Genomic DNA, 20,803 nt, shown 5'->3' on the forward strand with positions numbered 1-20,803 from the left:
CATGCTGCACCTCCTGTGTTTCTTTACTTTTAGAGGCCGTTCATCACCATTTCATGGACCACAGGGGGATTTTTAACTGGGGTTTTATACTCAAATGTCTCAAAGTCATCTGTGGGTATTCACATCACACATGGAAGCAATTAATCACACTTGATCTAATGTGTTACTTAACTAAAGTAACCATAACCCATGATACTTCAGGGAAGAAATGCTATTCTGTATTTAAACTTGTGCTTATGTAAAAGTACGAATGCATCAATGCAAACCTGAAAACTTCATTATAGAATAGTTAGTGTAGAGCTAATTTAAACAATTTACCCAGTCTTAATGTAAAGTGTTAATAGCTATTTGGAGTCAAATCTTTTGCAGTACGCTTCATGCAGGCACAGCTTCTGCTACAAACACTCAGATAACAGCTTTCTTAAGTAAACAGGAAGAAAGCAGCGTTTTATTTATATACAGGCTCAGCTCCCCTGTTCTTATGTTTGCAAAATCTTCCTTTTTGTTTGGAGCCTGGAAGCATGCTGTATATTCTCCTACTTAGATGGCTCTAGCTAAAAATAACCGAATCACTTCTAAAAAGTGTTATACTTGAATCAAACACTTTCCTTCAATAAAAATGTGAAAATATGATGCTTTACTCTCATCTCTGTCAGTGGCTCAGTAGGTAACCCAATGCACCACTATAGAGCCTCATGTTCCCATGCAGAGATGCTGAGTTTAAATCCCCCAAAGTCAGCCAAGAGTGATGTTTAGCAAAATGGACTCACACAGGTTTGCACTTAACGAATGTCAGTGTGATATCTAACTTCCTTTAAACAGCTGTTGTCATTATCAAACAAATATACTGAAGCAATTCCTCAGCTAGACCCTATCCTATTCCTTCCCCTAAACTAATTCAAACAGATACCATACTGAAGGCACAGTATCTGCTTCACTGCTTTTGTGGTTCCCCAGGTTCCAGCATTTACTTGGGGATCATTTAGCCCAAAGAATTCAACCAATGTTTTTAAGAAGCACACACAAGCTCTTTATATCTTGCAGTTTAAGATAATTGTTAGCATAAATCTTGTGCCAGATAGTTTATAAAGGCTGTTGAAGCCTGTGTGTATTGTTGTGTTTTATTGGTACTGATACAGGGGAAAAGCTTAGAGTCAGGGATACAGTGCTGTGGCAATTATTTGCAAACTTCTGTATTTCTTATTGTTTTATATTTGTCATATTTACATGTTTCAGATCATTAAGAAAGAAAGAAAGAAAGAAAGAAAGAAAGAAAGAAAGAAAGAAGGGTCAGATACTTCTTCACTGCACTGTACAGTTAGCTCTCACACTTGATAGCATTTAAATAGACAACTTCAATAACAGCACTTCCAAAATCACTGGAATTCTTGCTCAAAGGGAATACTATCTGGGATTTCTGTCTTAAAAGATATAATATAATATAATATAATATAATATAATATAATATAATATAATATGCATTCGTTAACATTTTGTATATTAAATAAATGAAATGAGATCCTTTGCTGAACTGTGGCCGTTTGTAGTTCTAGCGGTGACCTTTAAAGACTACAATTCCCAGGCTGGGGGAGGAACCTCACGTCTAGCGCACGAGCTCTGTAGACCAACAGTAGCAGCTGGCTGAGCCGAAGAGGCTACTTTGTTAACAGCGAAGCCACCGGAGAGAAAACGGCTCAGCGGCTTCTCTCGGAAAAGTGTGAACAGTTTGGGGGAAACGGGGAACCCGAAGGCCTGTCGGTGGGATTTAACGGTGGCACCTACTCTGTTTTGTGTTATTAACTTTGTTTTTTCGCCGACAAAAAGAGGTCTTACTCAAAGTTGAGCCGTAGAGGAGTTCTGTCGTTCAGGATGTCGGACTGAGACAAAGGGGTCTGGGGGGCATTCCCGACGGAGCGGTGAGTGAAACGGGCGATAACTACCAAGACTAAAAAAGAAAGAAAAAGTTTTCTTTGTTGCTGATTGCCGGAAAAATAAGCTGAGTTTGTGATGAGCTCAGTATTTCTGAGCCTGGTGGGCACAGTTAACTTAAAGCCCGTCTGTTTGGCCGCAGTCTCGTGGTGCAGAATCGCCTTCAGTCATAACTGAAATGTAGGACTGGTTGGTGATTTGCCGTCGCGACGAACAACCACGTTAAAAATGAGATTTTATGGAAGGCTGCTTTGATGAGACTGACCTACAGCATGGTCGAAGGGGGCATTTAACCGAGCCATTAGGTTTCCGAACACAGAAAATGGCCTATGCGGGGAAATAGACCTGTGCAGCGAGATAAAGGTGTTTAAAAACTTTATCAAAAACGCATTTCTCGAAAGAGTATTTGTTTATTTATTTTTTACTGTCAACGAGAACAAAACAGCTAGCTTACTAATCCTACATTTTAAATGAAAGAGAACAGTTGTAGAAAGACTTAAATTCAGCTTTACCTTCTTTCCTCCCATGTGGTAAAAATAGTCTCAACACTTTCAGTGTGGTGGTTATACTGGCTTGGCCTTGCTTCTTTCTTCAAGTACCTGAACTTTGTCTGATTTTGCTTTCAGCAGGTAAAACTAGGAAAGATGGAGAGGGAGCTGGAATGGTGGAAGGATCAGTTAGCTGCAGATATCCATCAGTCCCTCCGCATTAAGGTGAGTTTGTCTGAACTAAGCTCTGTTTTAACAGGAAGTTTTATTTTGCCGACCTTCTTCTGACTGCTTGCGCTTAGGATAACTTAAATTCACCTTTAAAAACAGTAACCCCCACCTCTCCTCACAATACTAGGCTTTTGCAGGCCTCAAACAGTGAGGCCAAAATCAACAGTGTCTGTGAATTAAAAATAAAATAAAAAACTTGCTACACACTGCAGTGCATTGCTTATCTTTATCACCAGCTCAGAGGAAGTCTAGAAAAACGCCAGCAAACATTGACAGTTTTACTTCTGCCTAATCAAATCCGTGAATTAAAGTGATTAACAGTGAGTCAACAAACACTGATGTTAAACTCTCAACTGCAGCTTTGCCAAAATTTGTTACTCAAATGGATTATAAGTGTTTAGTTTTAGTTTTTTAATTGCACCCTTTGCCTTATTCTAAAGACCAAGTGATTACTATTGATTTTCAGAAGAAAATGTTAAAAGTAATTTTTCTTTTTTTGAGCAGTTGTGGCACGCATTTGAATCAGACCCTGAGCTGTATTGATATTCCACAACAAGATGTAATGTTGCGAGGAAAATATAATTACCCGGTCCTGCTGTCTATTTAAACATAGTCTAAATTAGATTACATGGAGGATTTAAGGCTCATTAATTGAGAACATCTTAATTAACCTCAGAGCGTGATCATATTTCTTCCCCATGTGTCACTTTAATGGAGACATCTGTCACTTTGCTGGCATTTTCATCTTCATAGTGATGGAGCTCAGGTTTAGAAGATCAGGTATCTTAAATGTGCCACAAATCGCAAGAATGTGTGTAGAATGAGGAGTGTAGCGTATCGGGTGGTTGTGAGCTGCATGTAATGAGTCACACGCTTACATTGCATTTGAATCAGTTTACGCATGCTGGACAGTGTCTGACTCAGAGCGAGCTGTCAATTACACTGAAAGTCTCTATGCAGAGCTGGAAACAAAACAACACGCCCACTCTTTTCTCATCTGTGACAATGAGAGACATGCTGTCCGTCTCAAGTGTTTCTAGTCAAATCTAAAGCAACTGTTTTCACCACAGTATGATATGCAGCACTAAATAATGTAAAGTTACAATACAGAAATACCTGGTGGATGCCGTGCAAACCTGCCTGTGTTGTACTGCAGTGAGTTAGACAGTTTCAAATCAGGTTTTTCTCAGTTTCTAAATTATTTTGATTAGGCGACTGATTTGTAGACAGTTGTAGTGTTTTTTTTATACATTTTTTTCCTTGCCATGGACTTTAATCTTTTACCCAAATTCACAGGAGTCTTGGTCATCTACACAAGGTCGCAGATACCACTAGATGTCTTCATGTAGAAACACACTACAGTTGTTTCAAAGAAAATTGGGAATTTCTTTACAATCATTCCTTTACCTAGGCCATATTGGGAATAAAAGATATATAGGAAAGCCAATAGATTCCAGAAAATCACATTGGGTTTCAAGTAGTAAAAATAGATAAGAATCAAGTTAAGTAATAATAGTACAATAAAGAGGATTAAACCAGATAATGCAAATTGAAGCATGAGTACACTGTTATCCCCTGATTACATGTAATAAATGACCATAAGACTTTCATTTGAATTTGAACAGACCTCAAGATTTCAGATTTTGTTCTCAAGACTAAACTGTTTTTATGCTGAAATGACTGTTTAACTTATGGATCATTAACCATGCCAGATGAAAAAAGAATGCTGCTTTTAGGTGTCTTGAAAGCTGATTTCTCTAAACAGAACAACTCATTTAAAATCTAGAGTAAATCTTTTTTTTCTTCCCCCAAAATAAAATAATTGTCAGTTGCTTGGTTGTTTTATGTCTTCAGAAACAGTAAATTTCCATAAACCTGTAATGGAAAAGATTGGTGAGTCAGTGTCAGAACCGTGCGTAAAAAGGCCCTCACGCGGTCTTCACATTTCCTGCATGGCGCCTTTACCCCCACAGTCTCATCCAGCCTTAATGATGTGTGCTGCAGCGATAATGCCCTGATGTGGGAGATAGCGGTGGTGTGTAGCATGTGGCAAATTATCAGACATGCAAATCAGTAGGCAGCTGTGGAATCCTTAATTATGGTGCGGATCCCCCACAAAGGCTCCTCTGCACTCCTCGCAGACCCCCCCAGAGCCCTGCAGACTCCAGCAGCCCTCCCCTCTTTTCACATCCACCCCCATTCTCCTGCTGCCCTTGTACCCCGAGACAAACAGATGGAGCAGAGTTTGGGGAGGACTGGCTGATATGATAGGTCATGGCACCGGGGGTTGGTGTTGCTATGTTGATTTGGTAGGGGGTACTGCTTATTTTTGAATTCCACTGAAGTGCCAGTCTGAAGACTTTTTTTTTTTTTTTTTTTAGTTTTGCATTCACAGCAAATAATTTTTGTGCAGCGTGCCGGCTATAATAGTACACATTTCCATCAGTGCATTTCAGAGAAACGGTTGATACTAGTATTGGCTGATCTGCCAGGTTTTTTAGCTGCTGCCCTCCAATTTGTGATTTATTTTAATGGAAGAATGATAAACAAGAATGGAAGGCAGCGGTTTGTGGATATATAACAACTGATTACTAGTCAGATTGGACGATTTGATCCAACCTAAGCTATGGGATATTCTTGAACAGCAGTCCCGACATAATGTGGATATATTTCCTTTATTTTAAGGACTCCTTGTTGGCGCTAAAGAGATTAATCTGCCAATCCTTGATCTCTTATCAAATCCCAAAGCCCTTGTTTTTATGCATCCAAAAAAACATAAAAACATATTCGAGTATTAGTATCATGAATTCAGGGGGAATAGCTCTTCTGTGTACGCGCAGTTCCAAATGTCTCCTATTTCTTACTCTGAGGCAGATTTTGAAACTAGAAACTTGGTCTCTCTCCAGTTTTCTGTAGTTGATTGGGAAGATACCCAATGCTGATTCAATGCAAATGCCCCCAAGTGTCTTCATTCCACTTTGAAACACATGCAGCTAATTGAACATGAATAGGAGATGGGCTAGGGGTGAAACCTAATCCTATCTACCACTCAACCTCCACTGGAGGCCCTCCCCTTCCCTCCCCATACCACATACACAACTCGTCACACACAAACCCTCACCCCTTTGTTCAGAGACCCCTGCAATGACCCAGATTAGCTCCAGTTTTCTGCTGCAATGGTGAATTAAATGAAACTGATCCAGGGTTGAATCATAATCAAGAGTTTTTGGTATAAAAATAATTTCCTTTCTTAATACGAGTATCATACCCACCACTCTCCTGACAGTAGTGAATTTAGTAAGCATGGCTCACCATTATTATGCATATTCTTTTCGAGCCCCATGCTTTTTCATCACTGCTTCCTGCCCACCCTGTTCCTCTTACACCCCGTCGTTAACATCTCTGTTATCTTTTCTCTCTTCAGGAGCTGAAGTTGCCGGCCTACCGGGCCCATTCTCCCCAGATTGGCATGCGACGGTACTTTGCAGACTTGTTGGCCATCCTGAGTAATCGCTACCAGCTATGTCCTACAGCACGTCACTTGGCAGTCTACCTGCTGGACTTGTTCATGGACCACTATGACGTGGCTGTCAGGCAGCTCTACGTCATTGCTCTGTCCTGTCTGCTGCTAGCTAGTAAGTTCAGAATCAGCTTTTTATTTTCTCAAAACTTGCCCCATGCTTTTTCTATATTCCAAGCATTTAAAAAATATCTTCCTTGATAAAATCCCTACATGTAATCTCAAAATAATCCCATCATGCTTTTAAATGGATTAGAGGTAATTTCACACCTCTTGATAGCTGAACGTGTTATCACACAGGTAATAAATGGGCTGCTGTTAGAGAAACCTTGTTCTCCAACACTATCTTTCACAAGTTAGCCCCACTCTTCAAGTTGATTGGAATTAGTTTATTTATGAAGCCATGGCTGTTTGGATCTGTGTTTTTTGATACTCTGTGTTTTAGAGCAGTAAATGTAAAAAAAAAAAACGCTGGGTCGTGGTGCTTTTTGGCTTGTGTCTTCTAACATAAAAAGGACCATATGAACATGTTAAGAAGCATGAAGGTGATTTTCTTTCTTAAAACTCTTTTTTTAGATGAAAGTTTTAATTGATGTTCTGAATGGTTTTCTTAAGCTTTAATCTGACAGGAACCTTTACTGAGGTTAAGGTTTACGTTTTCATCTTAAAAAGTGTTATATTTCATCTTGTAACTACACAATGGTTGCACTGTGAGTCTGTTGTGCTAAAAGAAATGCTTTGACTGTGGTTTGTGCACAGATGGCACAAGGTGAAACACTTCCTGCAACTAAGCTATTTTGAGTTACACTCTAGAGATGCTTTTTCCCCTTCCAGCTCCACCTTCTAACTGAACCGTATTGACAGTTTACTGTTCACTGTGTTGGTTTAAGATAAAACCAGGTTTCCAATGTGACAGCATGATGGTTCCATTGTTTTTGAGAAACCGTTGGGATTATGCTCATGCCTGCAGAACTTTATCTTTATCTTTGATCCTTGTTGTAATATGATTTGAGTGGCTACTTCAGTTTGAGCCTGAGATGAACTAGTGTTGCACTTTCTGAGGTTAAAATGTCCTCTAATTAAAGCTGCAAAACATTTTGTTTAAAAAAACAAAAACAAAACTCATTTAATTGATTGCAAATTCCAGCTTACCCAACATCCCAATACAAATCTAATTTACTACCATTAGTTGTTCACTCTCTAATGGCAATTTTCTGCTGTGATCAACAGAGAAAATATGGAGATATTGTGTGCTTTCTTATTGTCAGCAAACACTTACAAAGACCAAATCCAGCTGTGATTTGAGCCTGCTAATAGAGTGATGTTTTCCATCACAGAATTCCTTTGTTCTTCCAAACTTATTAAAAATGCATCAGTGTGCACAGATGTGAATGCTTTGGTTGTAGTTGTATCGATTTTCAAGTTGTCTTTGTTTCTGCAAAAGTGAGTGAAGTAGTGGTTTAGTTTGATTAGTAACAATTTGCTTTTCTGCTCTGAAGTCAAAAAATGTTTCTTTTTGTTTTGTGTAAAGCAGGTGTGTTAATCAACATCCCCCCTCCCCCCTAGTGCAGATTCAGGGTGTAGGTTGTGTGGTAGTTATTAGTGTCTGTATGCCTGTCTGGTGATTAACAGACTGTGAGGATTTCTGTACGTTAATGTAGCCCTTGGCATCATGGGTAATTAGACTAATGATGCTGTCAGAGTAAGAGTCTGGAACGGGGCCTGTTCACTTGGGAGGGCTCAGTTAGTGTGTGTGTGTGTGTGTGTGTGTATGGAGTCGCATACATGCCGCTTTTGCAATCAGAAGTCTCTGTGGTGTGATAAATTTGAATATAAGACTTGAAAGAGTTTTTTTTTTTTTTTTAAATCAATCTCCTGAGAATCCAAGAATAGCTTTGTGAGTTTTTTAATTTAGTGATATAATTATTATCAACTCAACCTGGAAAGAGGTTATCCTTCTAATCACTAATAATTAATCAATTTAAAAAAAATCTTTTGATTGTGGCTTTCGGATACTAAGGCTTTCTCTTGCTCTCCTCTGTTCTCACTCCTCCAGGACTTGAGGGAGTCTCTGTCATGATTGATGTGGGCTTGAAAGTGCATTTCAATCAAAGTTGTCTCGGGTTTTCATCCGCGCCTTGGAATTTGGCCTAGTTATTGAACAACCTCCCCAGGTCTCACTGACTGGCTTTGACAGCCACATACATTGTCTTTCTTTAAACTCTCCTGGCTTTCAAACTCTGTTAATTAATCAGTACCCCTTTCATACTTCTCAGCAGTCACTGCCTAATCCTGTTTCTCCATTATATCTGTGTTTTTTGTGGGAACTTGTGAGTGCTTGTGTTTGCGTAAGGATGAGCTCCTCTTCATTTGTGGTAGTAAGGTTATGGTCAGTTTTTTATAAACCGAGTAAGTGGAAATGAGGTTTATTGACTGCTGATTTTTATTTTGAGAAGAAAGCCAATATATTCCCTCAGAATTAAGTATCTGTTGTGTTGAAGTCCTGCAGTGATACATCAGTCTTGTTGACATTTATTTTCTGATCAGGACAGGTGAACGCTCCTGAGTGAATCTCAGTTACAAGCTCTCGCTGAAGGTGGTTTTCATATATTTCTTTCCATGAGCCCTACAACTCTTAATGCCTGTTCTTATTGTCCTTATCTTCAACGTTATGCTGTTCTGTTGTTTGTTAATTGCCCCTTGGGGATAAATAAAGTCTTCTGATTCTGATTCTACAAGAAAAGAGCATCCTGTGAAACGGCACAACTAAAGAGACTACAGCGTGCACTTACATAGGCGTCGGAGCCCGGGGGTGGGGAGGAACTGTGTGCCGAGGGGCACCTGCCATATGCTCTCCGAGTCAGGCCTCAAACAAAAGCCAGTCAATGCAAGCAGGCCAGCCAGCCAGCCAGCCAGACCCTTCCCATAGAGGGGGAGGGGAGCACACTCCAAGGGGTGGAGGTTGTTGTGTGTGCAGGCTGTTGTGTGTGCAGGCGTGTGTTTGTGTGTGTGTATGGTAGAGATTTGCCGTAAGCTAATGTCACTAAAAGAGGACATGGTTGCTGTGGCAACCTTGTGATAAACCCACTGAGTCCTTTCTTGTGGTCACCTCATTAAAATCCACATTCATGTCTGATCCATTTCAGAGTTTGCCATTAAAATGCCGCCACTACTACCACCAACACACAGACATAAAACTGGCTTGTTCTGGTAATGTCCCTTTACCTTCTGCTGCTGCTGGCTCTGTTTCCTCCTCGTTCTCTCACCTTGTCAGGGTCGGGCAGAGAGAGCCAGTCCTGGGACAGGATAGCCAGTAAAAAGCACTCCCACATCCCTGAGGGGGTTGGGAAATGAGTGGAGCGGTACTTCAAAGGCAGGTTGACTGCTGATGTTAAACAGGGTAGAAAGGGAGGGAGAGGTGGTAGCCTGCAAAATGGGACATGTTAGAACTGAACCACTCGGTGGGGTACCCTAAAATGTTGATTAATAGGGGACTCACTTCCCTCTCTGTCCAAATCTGTGATTCTGATTGAACGGTTGACATGTGTTCACAATAAAGAAGTGTGGGATCCACAAGTTTGCTGGAAAATGTTATTAAAAATATCCATAAACAGATGTGGCAGTTCATCTTTTTGTTTGAGATATTTTTTGTAATTATAACCCCCAACTGCAGGCAAATGTCAATATTTAGTCAAATTTTGTGTTTTGTTGTGCAATGCCTGAAACTCCCCACAAAATCCCTGTGTCACCACACATACTGCATGGCATTTCACACAGTCAGTCTCTGAATCCCCCCACACAATCTCACACACACATACCGGTGTGTGTGTATATATGTGTATATATATATGTATACACATGCAGGACTGAGTCTTCTCAGTTTCTCCCCGCTCACCCAACCATTCAGCATCAGGGGTCAAGGGTCGGCCCAGGGCTACATTGTAAGAGCTGGCAGAACCTGCGGTGTCAACACAGAGGTTCTGTGATGGAGCTGTGTCTAATTTTTCCCTGCCAATGAAAGATGAATCGACAAATACATTGTGTTTAAAGAACAGGGGAAATTCCTTCATGGCTGTCAAGTTGAAGAGAGAAAGCAGGGTGAGCTTTATTTATGTGAGATTATCAGCATTAATTGATAGCAGTAAGAAATCCTGTTTGGGAAGTCATTCACATGTACCACAGGGCTGTTGGTTGATTTATCTGAAGCTTTGTTGTGTATAAAGTCTTTTTTTTTGTCATTCAGGGCTTCTGGTTTAATGTGTCCTTTTTCAAATATATATTTAGATTTTCTCCAAGAAATCTGGAAAGATGCTTTAATAGTTTTAGATGTGGTGGAGAACTACCAGGTGAAGAAAGTTTGAAGGCTGATTGAAAACTGGTAGAGTTGCACATTGTCAGCAAAATGGAGTGAAACAGAAAATGAGTCCTGTGTATGTGAGAGTACAACTATCAGGTTTTCTAACAGCCCCTATCACTCTAAACTGCTTTCCATCTCCACCCCCAACTCCCATTTTTTCCCTAAATGACACACCTGGGAGGAAGCCTTGCATCCTGGTCTTACCTCTTCCTAACCTTAACCTGTGACACACATCATTAAGTCTGAATTTTCAACAACGCTCCACATTTTCTCATCATTATTATCACCAGTGGGTTCTGTGAGAAATAATAGGTGTCTTGTAGTTGCTCTGTATGGAGAAGTACATGGTTTAGATGAAAAAGAAAGCTTTTAAATAAAACCCTTGGAGTGTCACTCTATACTCCTTACTGACTTGAGATACAATCATGTAGCCGTCTGCATTCCAGGTGAGCTGAACTCACAGGAGAGGAATGCATCATCTCTTTCATACTGGCAACAGTGAAACGGCACACTGTTATCCCAATAAAATGGCAGTGAGTAGATATGATACAATTCACAAAGCCGAACACTGTGATTAGTACTTGTATGATTGTATGTATCATTAGTACTGGTTTGTGTACACTTGTGGATTTAACAGTGTAGTGCTATATACTGTTTTGCACATTTGATTTTGTTTTTAATTTTTTAAAACAGATGGAAATGACTCTATAATGCTATTTAGCTCTGGATATTTATCATTTAACAACAATTGTATATAACAACAGTTTAGGTAAGTAATCAACGATTTAAATAGTATTTGAAGAAAAATGTCTCAAATTAGTCTAAAGTAATTTTCTTACGGTAGTTCATCTTGTCCATTGGCTCCTGGAAAGCAGTGTTAGATTTTAGGTGCTGTTGTAGGAGGAACAAAAAACTATGATCCTAGAAATCTTAGAAATGGTATTCTGATGTCACAGAGTTTCTGCTGGAAACATGAAGTTTGTTTAATGTCCGATCCACCACCGCTCCACCTGGTAATCTCAAAAATAGTTCCTGGCTGCACTGTATGTGTGAAAATGACTTAAGCCTTCTGTTAGAGGAAATTATATACGTTTTCATTTTTGATTGCTGTTTGGATAAAAATGTGAAATTTGGGAACAACATCTTTCAATTTTGAGGAACCCATTGGCTATTTTTCCACTATTTAACTTAATTAAAGCTAGTTAATCAGAAAAAGCTATGAATAGATGGCTGGATAATGTATAGTTACATTTTTAGTGCTCTTTTAGATAACATTTCCTAATGGTAACTGGTCTGATTTATTGTACTTCAGAGTTAATAGAACCAGGAGCTACTTGTACTCTTAGTTGTAGGCTTTCTGATTTCATCTGTCTGTTATGGTGCAGGCTTTCTGTCATTCAGAACAAGATTCCTCAGACCCACCCATGTCTGTGATGGAGAAAGAGCTATGTTACACTGTATTCGCCACACATGAAAAAGACTTGCTGCTGCAAGTGTGTGTCAAATCTAGTGAAGTATAATTAAACTTTTTTGTTCAAGAGGAGGACTCTGTCATCGCCACTAAGCACAATATCACAGTATGTGTTTAGCTTAGACAGTCGAACCCTTCCTCACACAGCCTCTTGAAACATGCTCTCGTGTACTGGGAATGGCAGCAATGCATCATACAAGAATGTCTTAATCTTATTGCAAATCAGAAACCGAGTTGGTGAGAGACACTCTTATTATGTATATGTTATGGCTGTTAAGGGTTATTCTCTAGTGAGCTGAGGCACGCAGAGAAGCATGAAATGTGCTAATCTTGATCATGCCTATCTGTTAGTGTGATTGCATGTAGTTCAGACTTGTTGAATATGAAGTGTAAATGACGAGGATGGCCTTTCAGACATTAAGTTGCTATATTCAGATGCTGTCAGACTGCGGGAGAGGAGTGGGTGGGTGAATAAAGGGAATTTATTCACCGTCCTGTGTTTTTTGATGATGTGTTCACTTATTGAAATGACACACTGTAATCTCCATGATATTAACTTAAACCTGTTTCTGGTTTAAACACTTGTTATGTTTGGCAGGTTTGACTGAAGATTATTTTTGGTCACTCATTGTTGTAAACCAAAGGAATAAGCACAGAACACAATAAGGAGCTTGACTTGTGTGTCTAAGGATCAAAGAGACTGGGGTTATGTGGGGATAGGGGGGCAGTGATGCCTTTTTATGGCAGTGTCTGTGTGGACATAGCAGTCTAGGAGCAGACGGAGACCTGATCCAAAGGATATGAGGGTGAGAGAATGGGACAAGTGTGGACTGAGCCATGGACTGAATCTGAGTGGTTGTAAAACAACACTGTTTCTTTGTGCTTCCTGTTCTGCCTGATAGACACGATTACTGCTTCTCTACTAATTACTGTCTCACCCCCACATCCCTGCATGTTGGCCTGCCAGTCCCATTCCCTCTCTCTTCCTTCCCCTGCTTAATGGTGGTTTGCAGCATAGGTGATAAAATTTACACTTGTAGGAAGACACTCAAGACGCTCTACTAGACGTGGGCTCAAATATGAAAATGAGGTCTGTTGAAGACAATGACAGTATCAGGTAATTGTTGCTGTTTGCTTATAACTGTAGCTAGGAAAGGTTAGTAAAGCTCCTGTTTTCAGTGTTTCATTGGCCTTGTCTCAGATTAGAAGATTTACTCCTGCAGAGAGTTTTCGTTGTTTCCGGATTAATGCATATTTTCGCCAAGCTGAAGTGTAACATTTTAATCCTACCAGTGTGATATAATGGGGTAACATTTCGTCTCCAGGCAGGAAAAATATGTATTTTTGATTATTTAAATGTCTGCAAATAAATTTTTATTCTCAATGTTATATTATGTAAATTCTATCCTTATAAAGAAAGCAAGAGAGAGCAAATCGGACATTTAGACATAAATATGGTTTAATAAACGTGGCAAGTCTGGTGGTCCTCAAAATTAAATTCATTAATCAGATTAATATTGGCTTATTGTTAAGCTATTGGGTTAACTGTATTTTTTTGCAAATGATCCCTGGCAACACGATCACATGCAGTCCTGTTGCCAGGGCCAAAGAAATATTAAATCTAGTTTAGAAACCTTTTCTCTGTTTCTTTGTCTATAATACAGTACTGATTTATTTATGTGTTTATGTATGTATTTATTTATTGAATGCTTCTCTTAGGCGCTTCTCAATTAGACTAAACTGTATTAACTTGATCTGTTCCTATTTATCAAGTCTAAGCAGTATGAAAACATTTGTTGCAGAGTAACATGTTGTAATCATTGACAATATTTTTGGTGTAATTTATCTGCTAGGATCCACTTTTGTATGTCCACAGGAGGACTTATACTTGTTTAAAAACTGCTTATAGCTACATTATGTTTCATCCCGTAACCCATTTGTTTAAATTTAAAGTGTCTTATTGCACAGCTAAATGTCCAAGATTTCTTCCCAATAATTAGAAGCAGTATTAAAAAAAATTGAGCTCTGATTTTGAGAGCCAGCAACTTCCATTGAAAGTTAGTAGTAAAAGCTGCATGCAGTTTGTTGCAGGCTTTAAAGGGAGTCTGTATCAGTGTAACCCGACCCCTCCTCGCCCTCATTCTTAATGTTTGAGAAGAGGCCTGTTGGACCCTTGGATTAAAGGCAGAAACACCCCACTTCATTGGTCACATGGACCCCAGAGGCCTCAGGGCTGTTGCTATGGAAAGCAGGAAGTCTTAGGACAGGGAGGGGGGCTCACCAAAAATGACGATTCTCTAATGTCTGCGAGTGAGACAAAGGGACAAAAGTACTGAGGATTGAGCTGACCGTGTTTTTCATAGGAAGTCCTTTTATGGTCCACTGTAAGCCTCCCTGGGCTTATTAGTATAATCACTTTGCTCTATGGCCAGATGTTCGGGAGTAGCCAACTTAATTGCAAATTCTTAGTAGGTAATAAACTGCTTTAGAGCTAACCGTAAACCTGCTGCACATGATGGTAATCTTGTTAAAAAGAGGGAAAACAATTAATAAACATTCTTGTGCAAAGATCATCATCACCCTTTTCCAGATGCAACTCATTCTGGTTCACATTTTCCATTCTTACTTACTTTTCTGTCAGTACATGAGATGATGTTAGTTATGAATTACATTTTTTGTCACCACAAGAGGTGCAGCTAATGACCGTTTAAATGAGTTGGTTCATATTTTATAAATCCATTAAAGCCTACAAAATTTATTATATATTTTTAAAGATGTTAAAGACTTTTTTGTTCAAAATCTTTACCCATAACACAAAAACCATAGCTAAAAGTCTTCTGCATTGGTGTAATGCTTTATATTTTTAAGAACTTGCAAGCTAAGTGCAATACAGAGGTTGCCTCCTTGAATACATATGTAAACTGTTACATAAGTTAAATAAATATTGGATGTTTCTATTTTTTTTTGTCTTTATGGCTCTAAAGTCTGAAGGTGTAACTAAAGTTTTATAGCCACCCTCACTACATCTTTGCTTCTTTGCAGGCAAATTTGAGGAGAAGGAGGACCGGGTCCCCAAACTGGAGCAGCTGAACTCTCTGGGGTTCATGTGCAGCCTAAACATAGTTCTCAACAAGAAGGATCTGATCAAAATGGAGCTCCTGCTGCTCGAGACCTTTGGCTGGAATCTGTGTATGCCCACACCCGCCCACTTTATTGACTACTACCTCCATGCCTCAGTGCAGGAGGGCGACCTCTACAATGGCTGGCCACTGTCCTCCCTCTCCAAGACCAAGGCTTTCATGGAGAAATACACACACTACTTCCTGGAGGTTTCATTGCAGGGTGAGTTTAAAAGACGGTAGTGAACTGTACTTTACTTAATGTGTCACACAGGTGTTGAACATGAAGTGATGATCTTTATTCTCTTTTACAGACCATGCCTTTCTGAGTTTCAGGCCATCCCAGGTTGCTGCTGCGTGTGTGGCAGCATCTCGTATTTGCCTTCAGATTTCTCCAAGTTGGACAACTGCTTTGCATTTACTAACAGGGTACACATGGGACCACCTCACCCAGTGCATTGAGCTGATGTTGCTGTAAGGGACGCACAAACCCACACATTTCTTGACTTATTTCATTTTTGCAGGAGGTGTGATAACAACTGAAATATGTGCCTTTCCCTTTTAGTGCTCATGACAACGATGTGAAGGAGGCCAATAAAGCCAAATCCACACCTCCTCACCGGCCCTCCTCTCTGCAGTCCCAGCCGCAGACCTCTCACCTCTCTCCAGTGTCAGCCATCCAGAGACCAGCCTCCTCCACCTCCTCCACACCACAGCTGCTCTTTCAGCCAGATAGCTTTCCACACATTTCTCAGCATTCCCCATCCCTATCCCAGCTGCAGGCACTAGCTGAGTCCCAGGCTTTGGGGTCTGTGGTAAACATGTCTCAGGACTTTCTTCAGAGTCACAGGATGGGTCTTCTAGCTGGGGCTGCCTCCATCACTCCTGCGGGGGCGTTCCCCTCCTACCCAAGCCTAACCTCAGGTCTCCAACCGGGGACTCGTGGGCTGCCGCTCCAGGGCCCCATTTCTGTGCAGATGGCCCTTGCTGGAGAGCCGCGACATTGTCTGAGCATGGCTTACAGTGGGAGCTACCTAGGGGCTCATCACACGTTCACAGCCGGCTGCTTTGACAGGTGACGCCAGGAGACGGAGAGGGAACGCAAACCCCCATGGGAGTCCGCTGATAGAGACCTTCAAATCCCCAAACACCCACTTACAGACCTCCTCTCTCTCTCCGTCGCCACTGCAACAGCTTCAGCTTGCCCAGCTCCCTCGTCCCTCTCACAGAGACGCCTCAGACGCAAACAGAGGTCCAAAAGCAAGAAAGATCCAGTGGAAGTCATCACACTGACATGACAAATGCTCCTCTGCCTCATGAAATACTGAGGCGCTGTGAAATTCTTATCCCTATATTCCGAGCTGACTTTATAAATCTGTGTTATTTTGAGACTGTCATCACTGTGAATGAGATGAAAGCAGCCGTGTGATCCAACACCCACCTCATTCAGTGCCTGTTCTCAGTTGTGATAGCTGAGCCAATTTTAGAAGTGCACAGAAGACAAAGTATTTGTGATAAGCATATCTTGCTGCTTGACGTTTTATTTTTAGTTTTTTTTTTAATTACTAATCCCAAAAATTGAACATGTTTATAGAGAAAATTTGGCTGATATTGTTTTTTGTTTTTTAAGCCACCATTTCAGAGAGATGAAAGAAATGGAGGCTTGTTGCTGACGTGGCAGAGCACAAAGAGACTGTGTATGTCAGTGGAAATTTTACTTGTGTCTCCTGCACGTCATTGAACATTGATCTAATGAGCTGAAGGGCTTCTCTGAGAATTCCTCACAACATAAGACCTCAGAGGGGACGAAGAAGTCATTGTTCTGTGCACAGCAGGTGAAGTCCGCAGCTCCATCAGGCCTGCGGTATTTTTATCCCCGCCTCCCTCGTCATCTTTTTTTCTCTCTCACCTCCAAAGTCGAGCCTTGTGGCTGAGCCCTCACGCATGCAGGTGAACGTGTGGCTCTGTTAAAGCTGCAGGCTTTGTCATGCTAAAGTTTTAATTTCTCCAGCACCACTCAAAGAATTAAAAGACAAACTGATGTGACTGGACCAGCATGGTAAAGGAGACACAACGCTGGTGTGTGTTGTACATATGAATTGCTGCTGCCTTCTGAACTGTTGGTTCTGTGTCTGTGTTAATGACTCAAATGTTTACATGAACCACTATGTATCAGGGACTTTAACAAGATTATACTTGAATATGATGCCATTGAAACATGTCATAGCTTTTATTTATGACTTTTTTTTTTAAATATTCATTTTTGATATTATGTAGTTTTTTGCCAGCTTAGAAATCCACCGTTGGTCAGTTAGTTTTTTTTTTTGTAACTGTTCATAGAAACAGGCTCAGGTTTTAAGGCTGAAGCTAGCAGCCTTTCCTTCATTATTCTGTGCTTATGCTTTAAAGTGGATGCTAATTCAGCATCTGCGGGGGCTGTAATACTCCCCTTATTCATCACTGGACCATACTGTGTACAACTCAGTAACTGAATGCATGAAATACTCTGCTACATGGCTGAATAAGCCCACGGTCGCTTGTTTGACACACCAGTATCTGCAGCCTGTTGTTTCTAATTGTTCCACATTTCTTCCGTCTTCCCAGTGCCAGCTGGTATCATAGTGATACTGTAACTTTGCCGACTCCAATTTTCTGGATTTTTTTTTTTTTTTTTTTTTACTGTATTTTGACTGAATTAGGGCTGCAAATCATCTATTTGGGTTTTAGGTTGAGGAACTGTCTGATATTTCTGAAATCAGCTTAAAAACATTAATGATGTTAATTGTATTCATACTTTTTTTTTTAAACTCTACTTAAATATAGAAAATCTGCAGTTATATATGGCAAAGAAAAGCAGGCTGGAGTCAGGAAACATTTAAAGTACACATCAGTGAATCTGTTCATTGTTCCAGCTCTTGACTGAACTGATAGTGTCTTCTCAGCTTTGTAGAAAACTGTGATGTCTTTCTGGAAAAAGTGTAAACTCAGATATGCTACTTGGAATTTCTTGAACCTTGAATTGCCTGCCGTTTAAATGACCCGACTTTTCACTTCATTCTGGTGTTAGTTGTGCACGTTGGGCAGCCTCCTCATGTCCGTGCCTTGTCCTGAGCAGTTGTCAGGCTCACAGACATGTACAGATATTTGTTAGACAACACTACATGAAGCTTCCTGAAACAGCATTACCCAGATTAATATAATCCTGCATCCACCAAAAGGACTTGTTGATGTGTTTCAGTGATATAAACCATGATACTATGCCTTTATGTTTTCTAACTCTGTGTACAGTTTTGTTGTATTTTATGCATTCCATTTGTCTTCATTATATTTTAGTTCAGTCTTTTTCTGATTCTTTCATTGAATGCTGTTGGTGTGAATTAGAGTTTTTTGTTGTTTTTTAGCTAATTTTTCTCTTTCTCATAATTCAAGAGCAACTTCTCATTGAGGTGTCAAAGGTGCAATACGTTGTTTTTGTTTGTTTGTTTAAAGTGACCACAGCCATCACTGTCTCATGTTTACCACTGGTTCATCTTTTATAACTTATATAAGTTTTAAAAAAAAAAATTATAATTGTGACTTGACTTGCTGTAAGTTGGATCTCCCCTAGAGAGGGGCGGCGGGTTCTGAACACAATGAATATGTTGCATATTGCAGCATCAGGCTTGGGAGTGATAGATATTACCGAATGCATTTGTCTTTTAGCCAGTTTAACCATGCTTTTTTTTGCTTTTCTTTTTTTCCATAAGAAATGCTGATGCCAGTCACACCAAACAACCCTCGTCTAATGTGATAGTAAAAATGACACCGCAAACATCCAACTTGTATTTTTATATTCTTTTGTAGCCTTGGTTTATGTGACACTGAATGATAAAATGATCTGTTTTTATCATAAAGTGCCATGAAAAAAATAAACACACAAAAGATTGAAGTGAGTGTGTGAAAGGTGTGTTTCTTCTCAAGTGCCTGCAGCTTTTTGGGTGCACACGGTTCCCACTGTTACTTTGTCTTAGAGAGAAGACAATGTAACAACTCCTGCAGGTTTTACACACAGCCCTCCAGCTGTGACCACATACTGTCACTGCAGCACACCATTCATTAAACCTGCCCTGCGTTAAGCTAAAGCCAGTGGAGCAGTTTAAATACATTTATTTAAGTGCTGTTACTCGTGTTCTAATCATTTCTTCTGCTTTAAAATAAAAATACCTGGCAGCTGTGTTTAGATCTTTTTGAGGTTATATGCAGAACTAAAAGTACCAGACAGTAATTCTTGTCTGATTATGCATGAATGCAGACTAGCATGTGCATACTCTTCCAGCACTTTGCAGTTAAGGTCAAATCTATAGCAAATAATTTAATCAGTCAGTCCCACACTTTAACCACTGGTGGGGTAGTAAAGGAGCATCACTAATCAGAGTGCTGATGAACAAGTTAAGCCTCTTTTCTGCTCCTGCCGTCCACCTCCGCAGCTCCATCAGTGCTTTCTATGCTGTGTGGCATTTTGACATATAGAAACCTATTCAGTGATGGGGCTCTCTCTGACAAACAAGACATTATCCTCTTGTATAATGCTTGCAAACCGACCACCCTCCTCATGTCGCACGCACAATAGTGAACTCTTAGAGACTGCTGAGCCTTAGCTTTGTTCCCTGCAGCACAGTGGCATATTTATCTTACTGTGTAACTGAGAAAATCTGGAACGTTGTTGTTTAATTATGTTTGCTTGCAAATATTTAAAATTTTCAGTCACAGAATCCTAAAGAACCAACAAACATGATACCACTGTGAGAAATTTTCCAGATCTTCAGTCTTCAGGGGCTCATCTGTAGAGGTGTGGATGAGGGGAGGGGGAGGGTGGTGCTCCAGGCGTCAGTTTGTTAATGGATCATTTTCCTGTAGGCTTTTGTATGCAGAGCTACAGAAGAAAGCTCCCGGCTTCCTTTGAATGTGTCCTCAGGAGAGGAATTTGGAAAAGGGTTGGGTGAGGAGGGGGATGCAGAGAAAGCCGCTCACCTCATGTCACAATGCAACATTTAATCAGTGTTATTGAAGGGCTTCTACTGTAATTACATCTAACACATGGCTAGAAATGTTTTGTTTATAAAGGTTAATGTGGGTGCTACTTATTTAATACAATGGATATTTTTGTCTTGGTACAGCAGGGGAGTGCTATATATAGTTTAAAATATCTAGTGCTTTCTTTAGTGGGTTCATTGTCTGATTAATACAGTAAGAATCCATTGGACGGTTTTTTATGTCATGTAAATTTGTAATAACTGTGTATATAAGTTGACTTGACAGTAAACAGCATGGTCGATCATGTATCATGTATTTCCCCCTGTATCATTATTTTATTTCATTTTATTTTATCCAACCTCACTTAAAAACACTGATTCAGAAGCACAGGTGTTCTGTCAAATACACCTCCCACCCCCCCTCCACATAAGTACACAGGACAAGAAAAAAACCCACATGTTTGATGTTATGCTCAATAAAAAAGCCCAGCTACATGATAGGACCCTTATGATATGACATCATATGCGGGATTTTAACCACACACGAGCTTAAAACTTGACAGATTATAGATGGTGATTACAGAGGTTCTGTTTTTTCTCTTTCATGATGAAATGTACCACTGATATAGAATTTCATTAGAAGTATATATGCATAAATACTTCTTATACATTTGCG

General features: G+C 40.1%; 1 protein-coding gene across 2 annotated transcripts; it reads left to right on the top strand.

Moving 5' to 3' along the window:
• Positions 1-1,651: 1,651 nt before the first annotated feature.
• Positions 1,652-19,118, top strand: ccnjl (cyclin J-like). 2 transcript variants are annotated; one of them, XM_006781519.3, is made up of 6 exons: positions 1,652-1,916; positions 2,556-2,642; positions 6,073-6,283; positions 15,039-15,338; positions 15,430-15,589; positions 15,681-19,118. In XM_006781519.3, exons 2-6 carry the CDS (start codon positions 2,574-2,576, stop codon positions 16,192-16,194), a joined length of 1,254 nt encoding a protein of 417 aa, XP_006781582.1. In that variant the 5' UTR covers positions 1,652-1,916; positions 2,556-2,573; the 3' UTR covers positions 16,195-19,118. The 2 variants fall into 2 exon arrangements, with proteins under 2 accessions (XP_006781582.1, XP_006781583.1); XM_006781520.3 differs by having other exon boundaries at positions 2,559-2,642.
• The last annotated feature ends 1,685 nt before the right edge of the window (positions 19,119-20,803 follow it).

The sequence above is a fragment of the Neolamprologus brichardi genome, chromosome 2, assembly GCF_056152115.1.
Source record: "Neolamprologus brichardi isolate AB-2024 chromosome 2, ASM5615211v1, whole genome shotgun sequence".
Lineage (NCBI taxonomy): Eukaryota > Metazoa > Chordata > Actinopteri > Cichliformes > Cichlidae > Neolamprologus > Neolamprologus brichardi.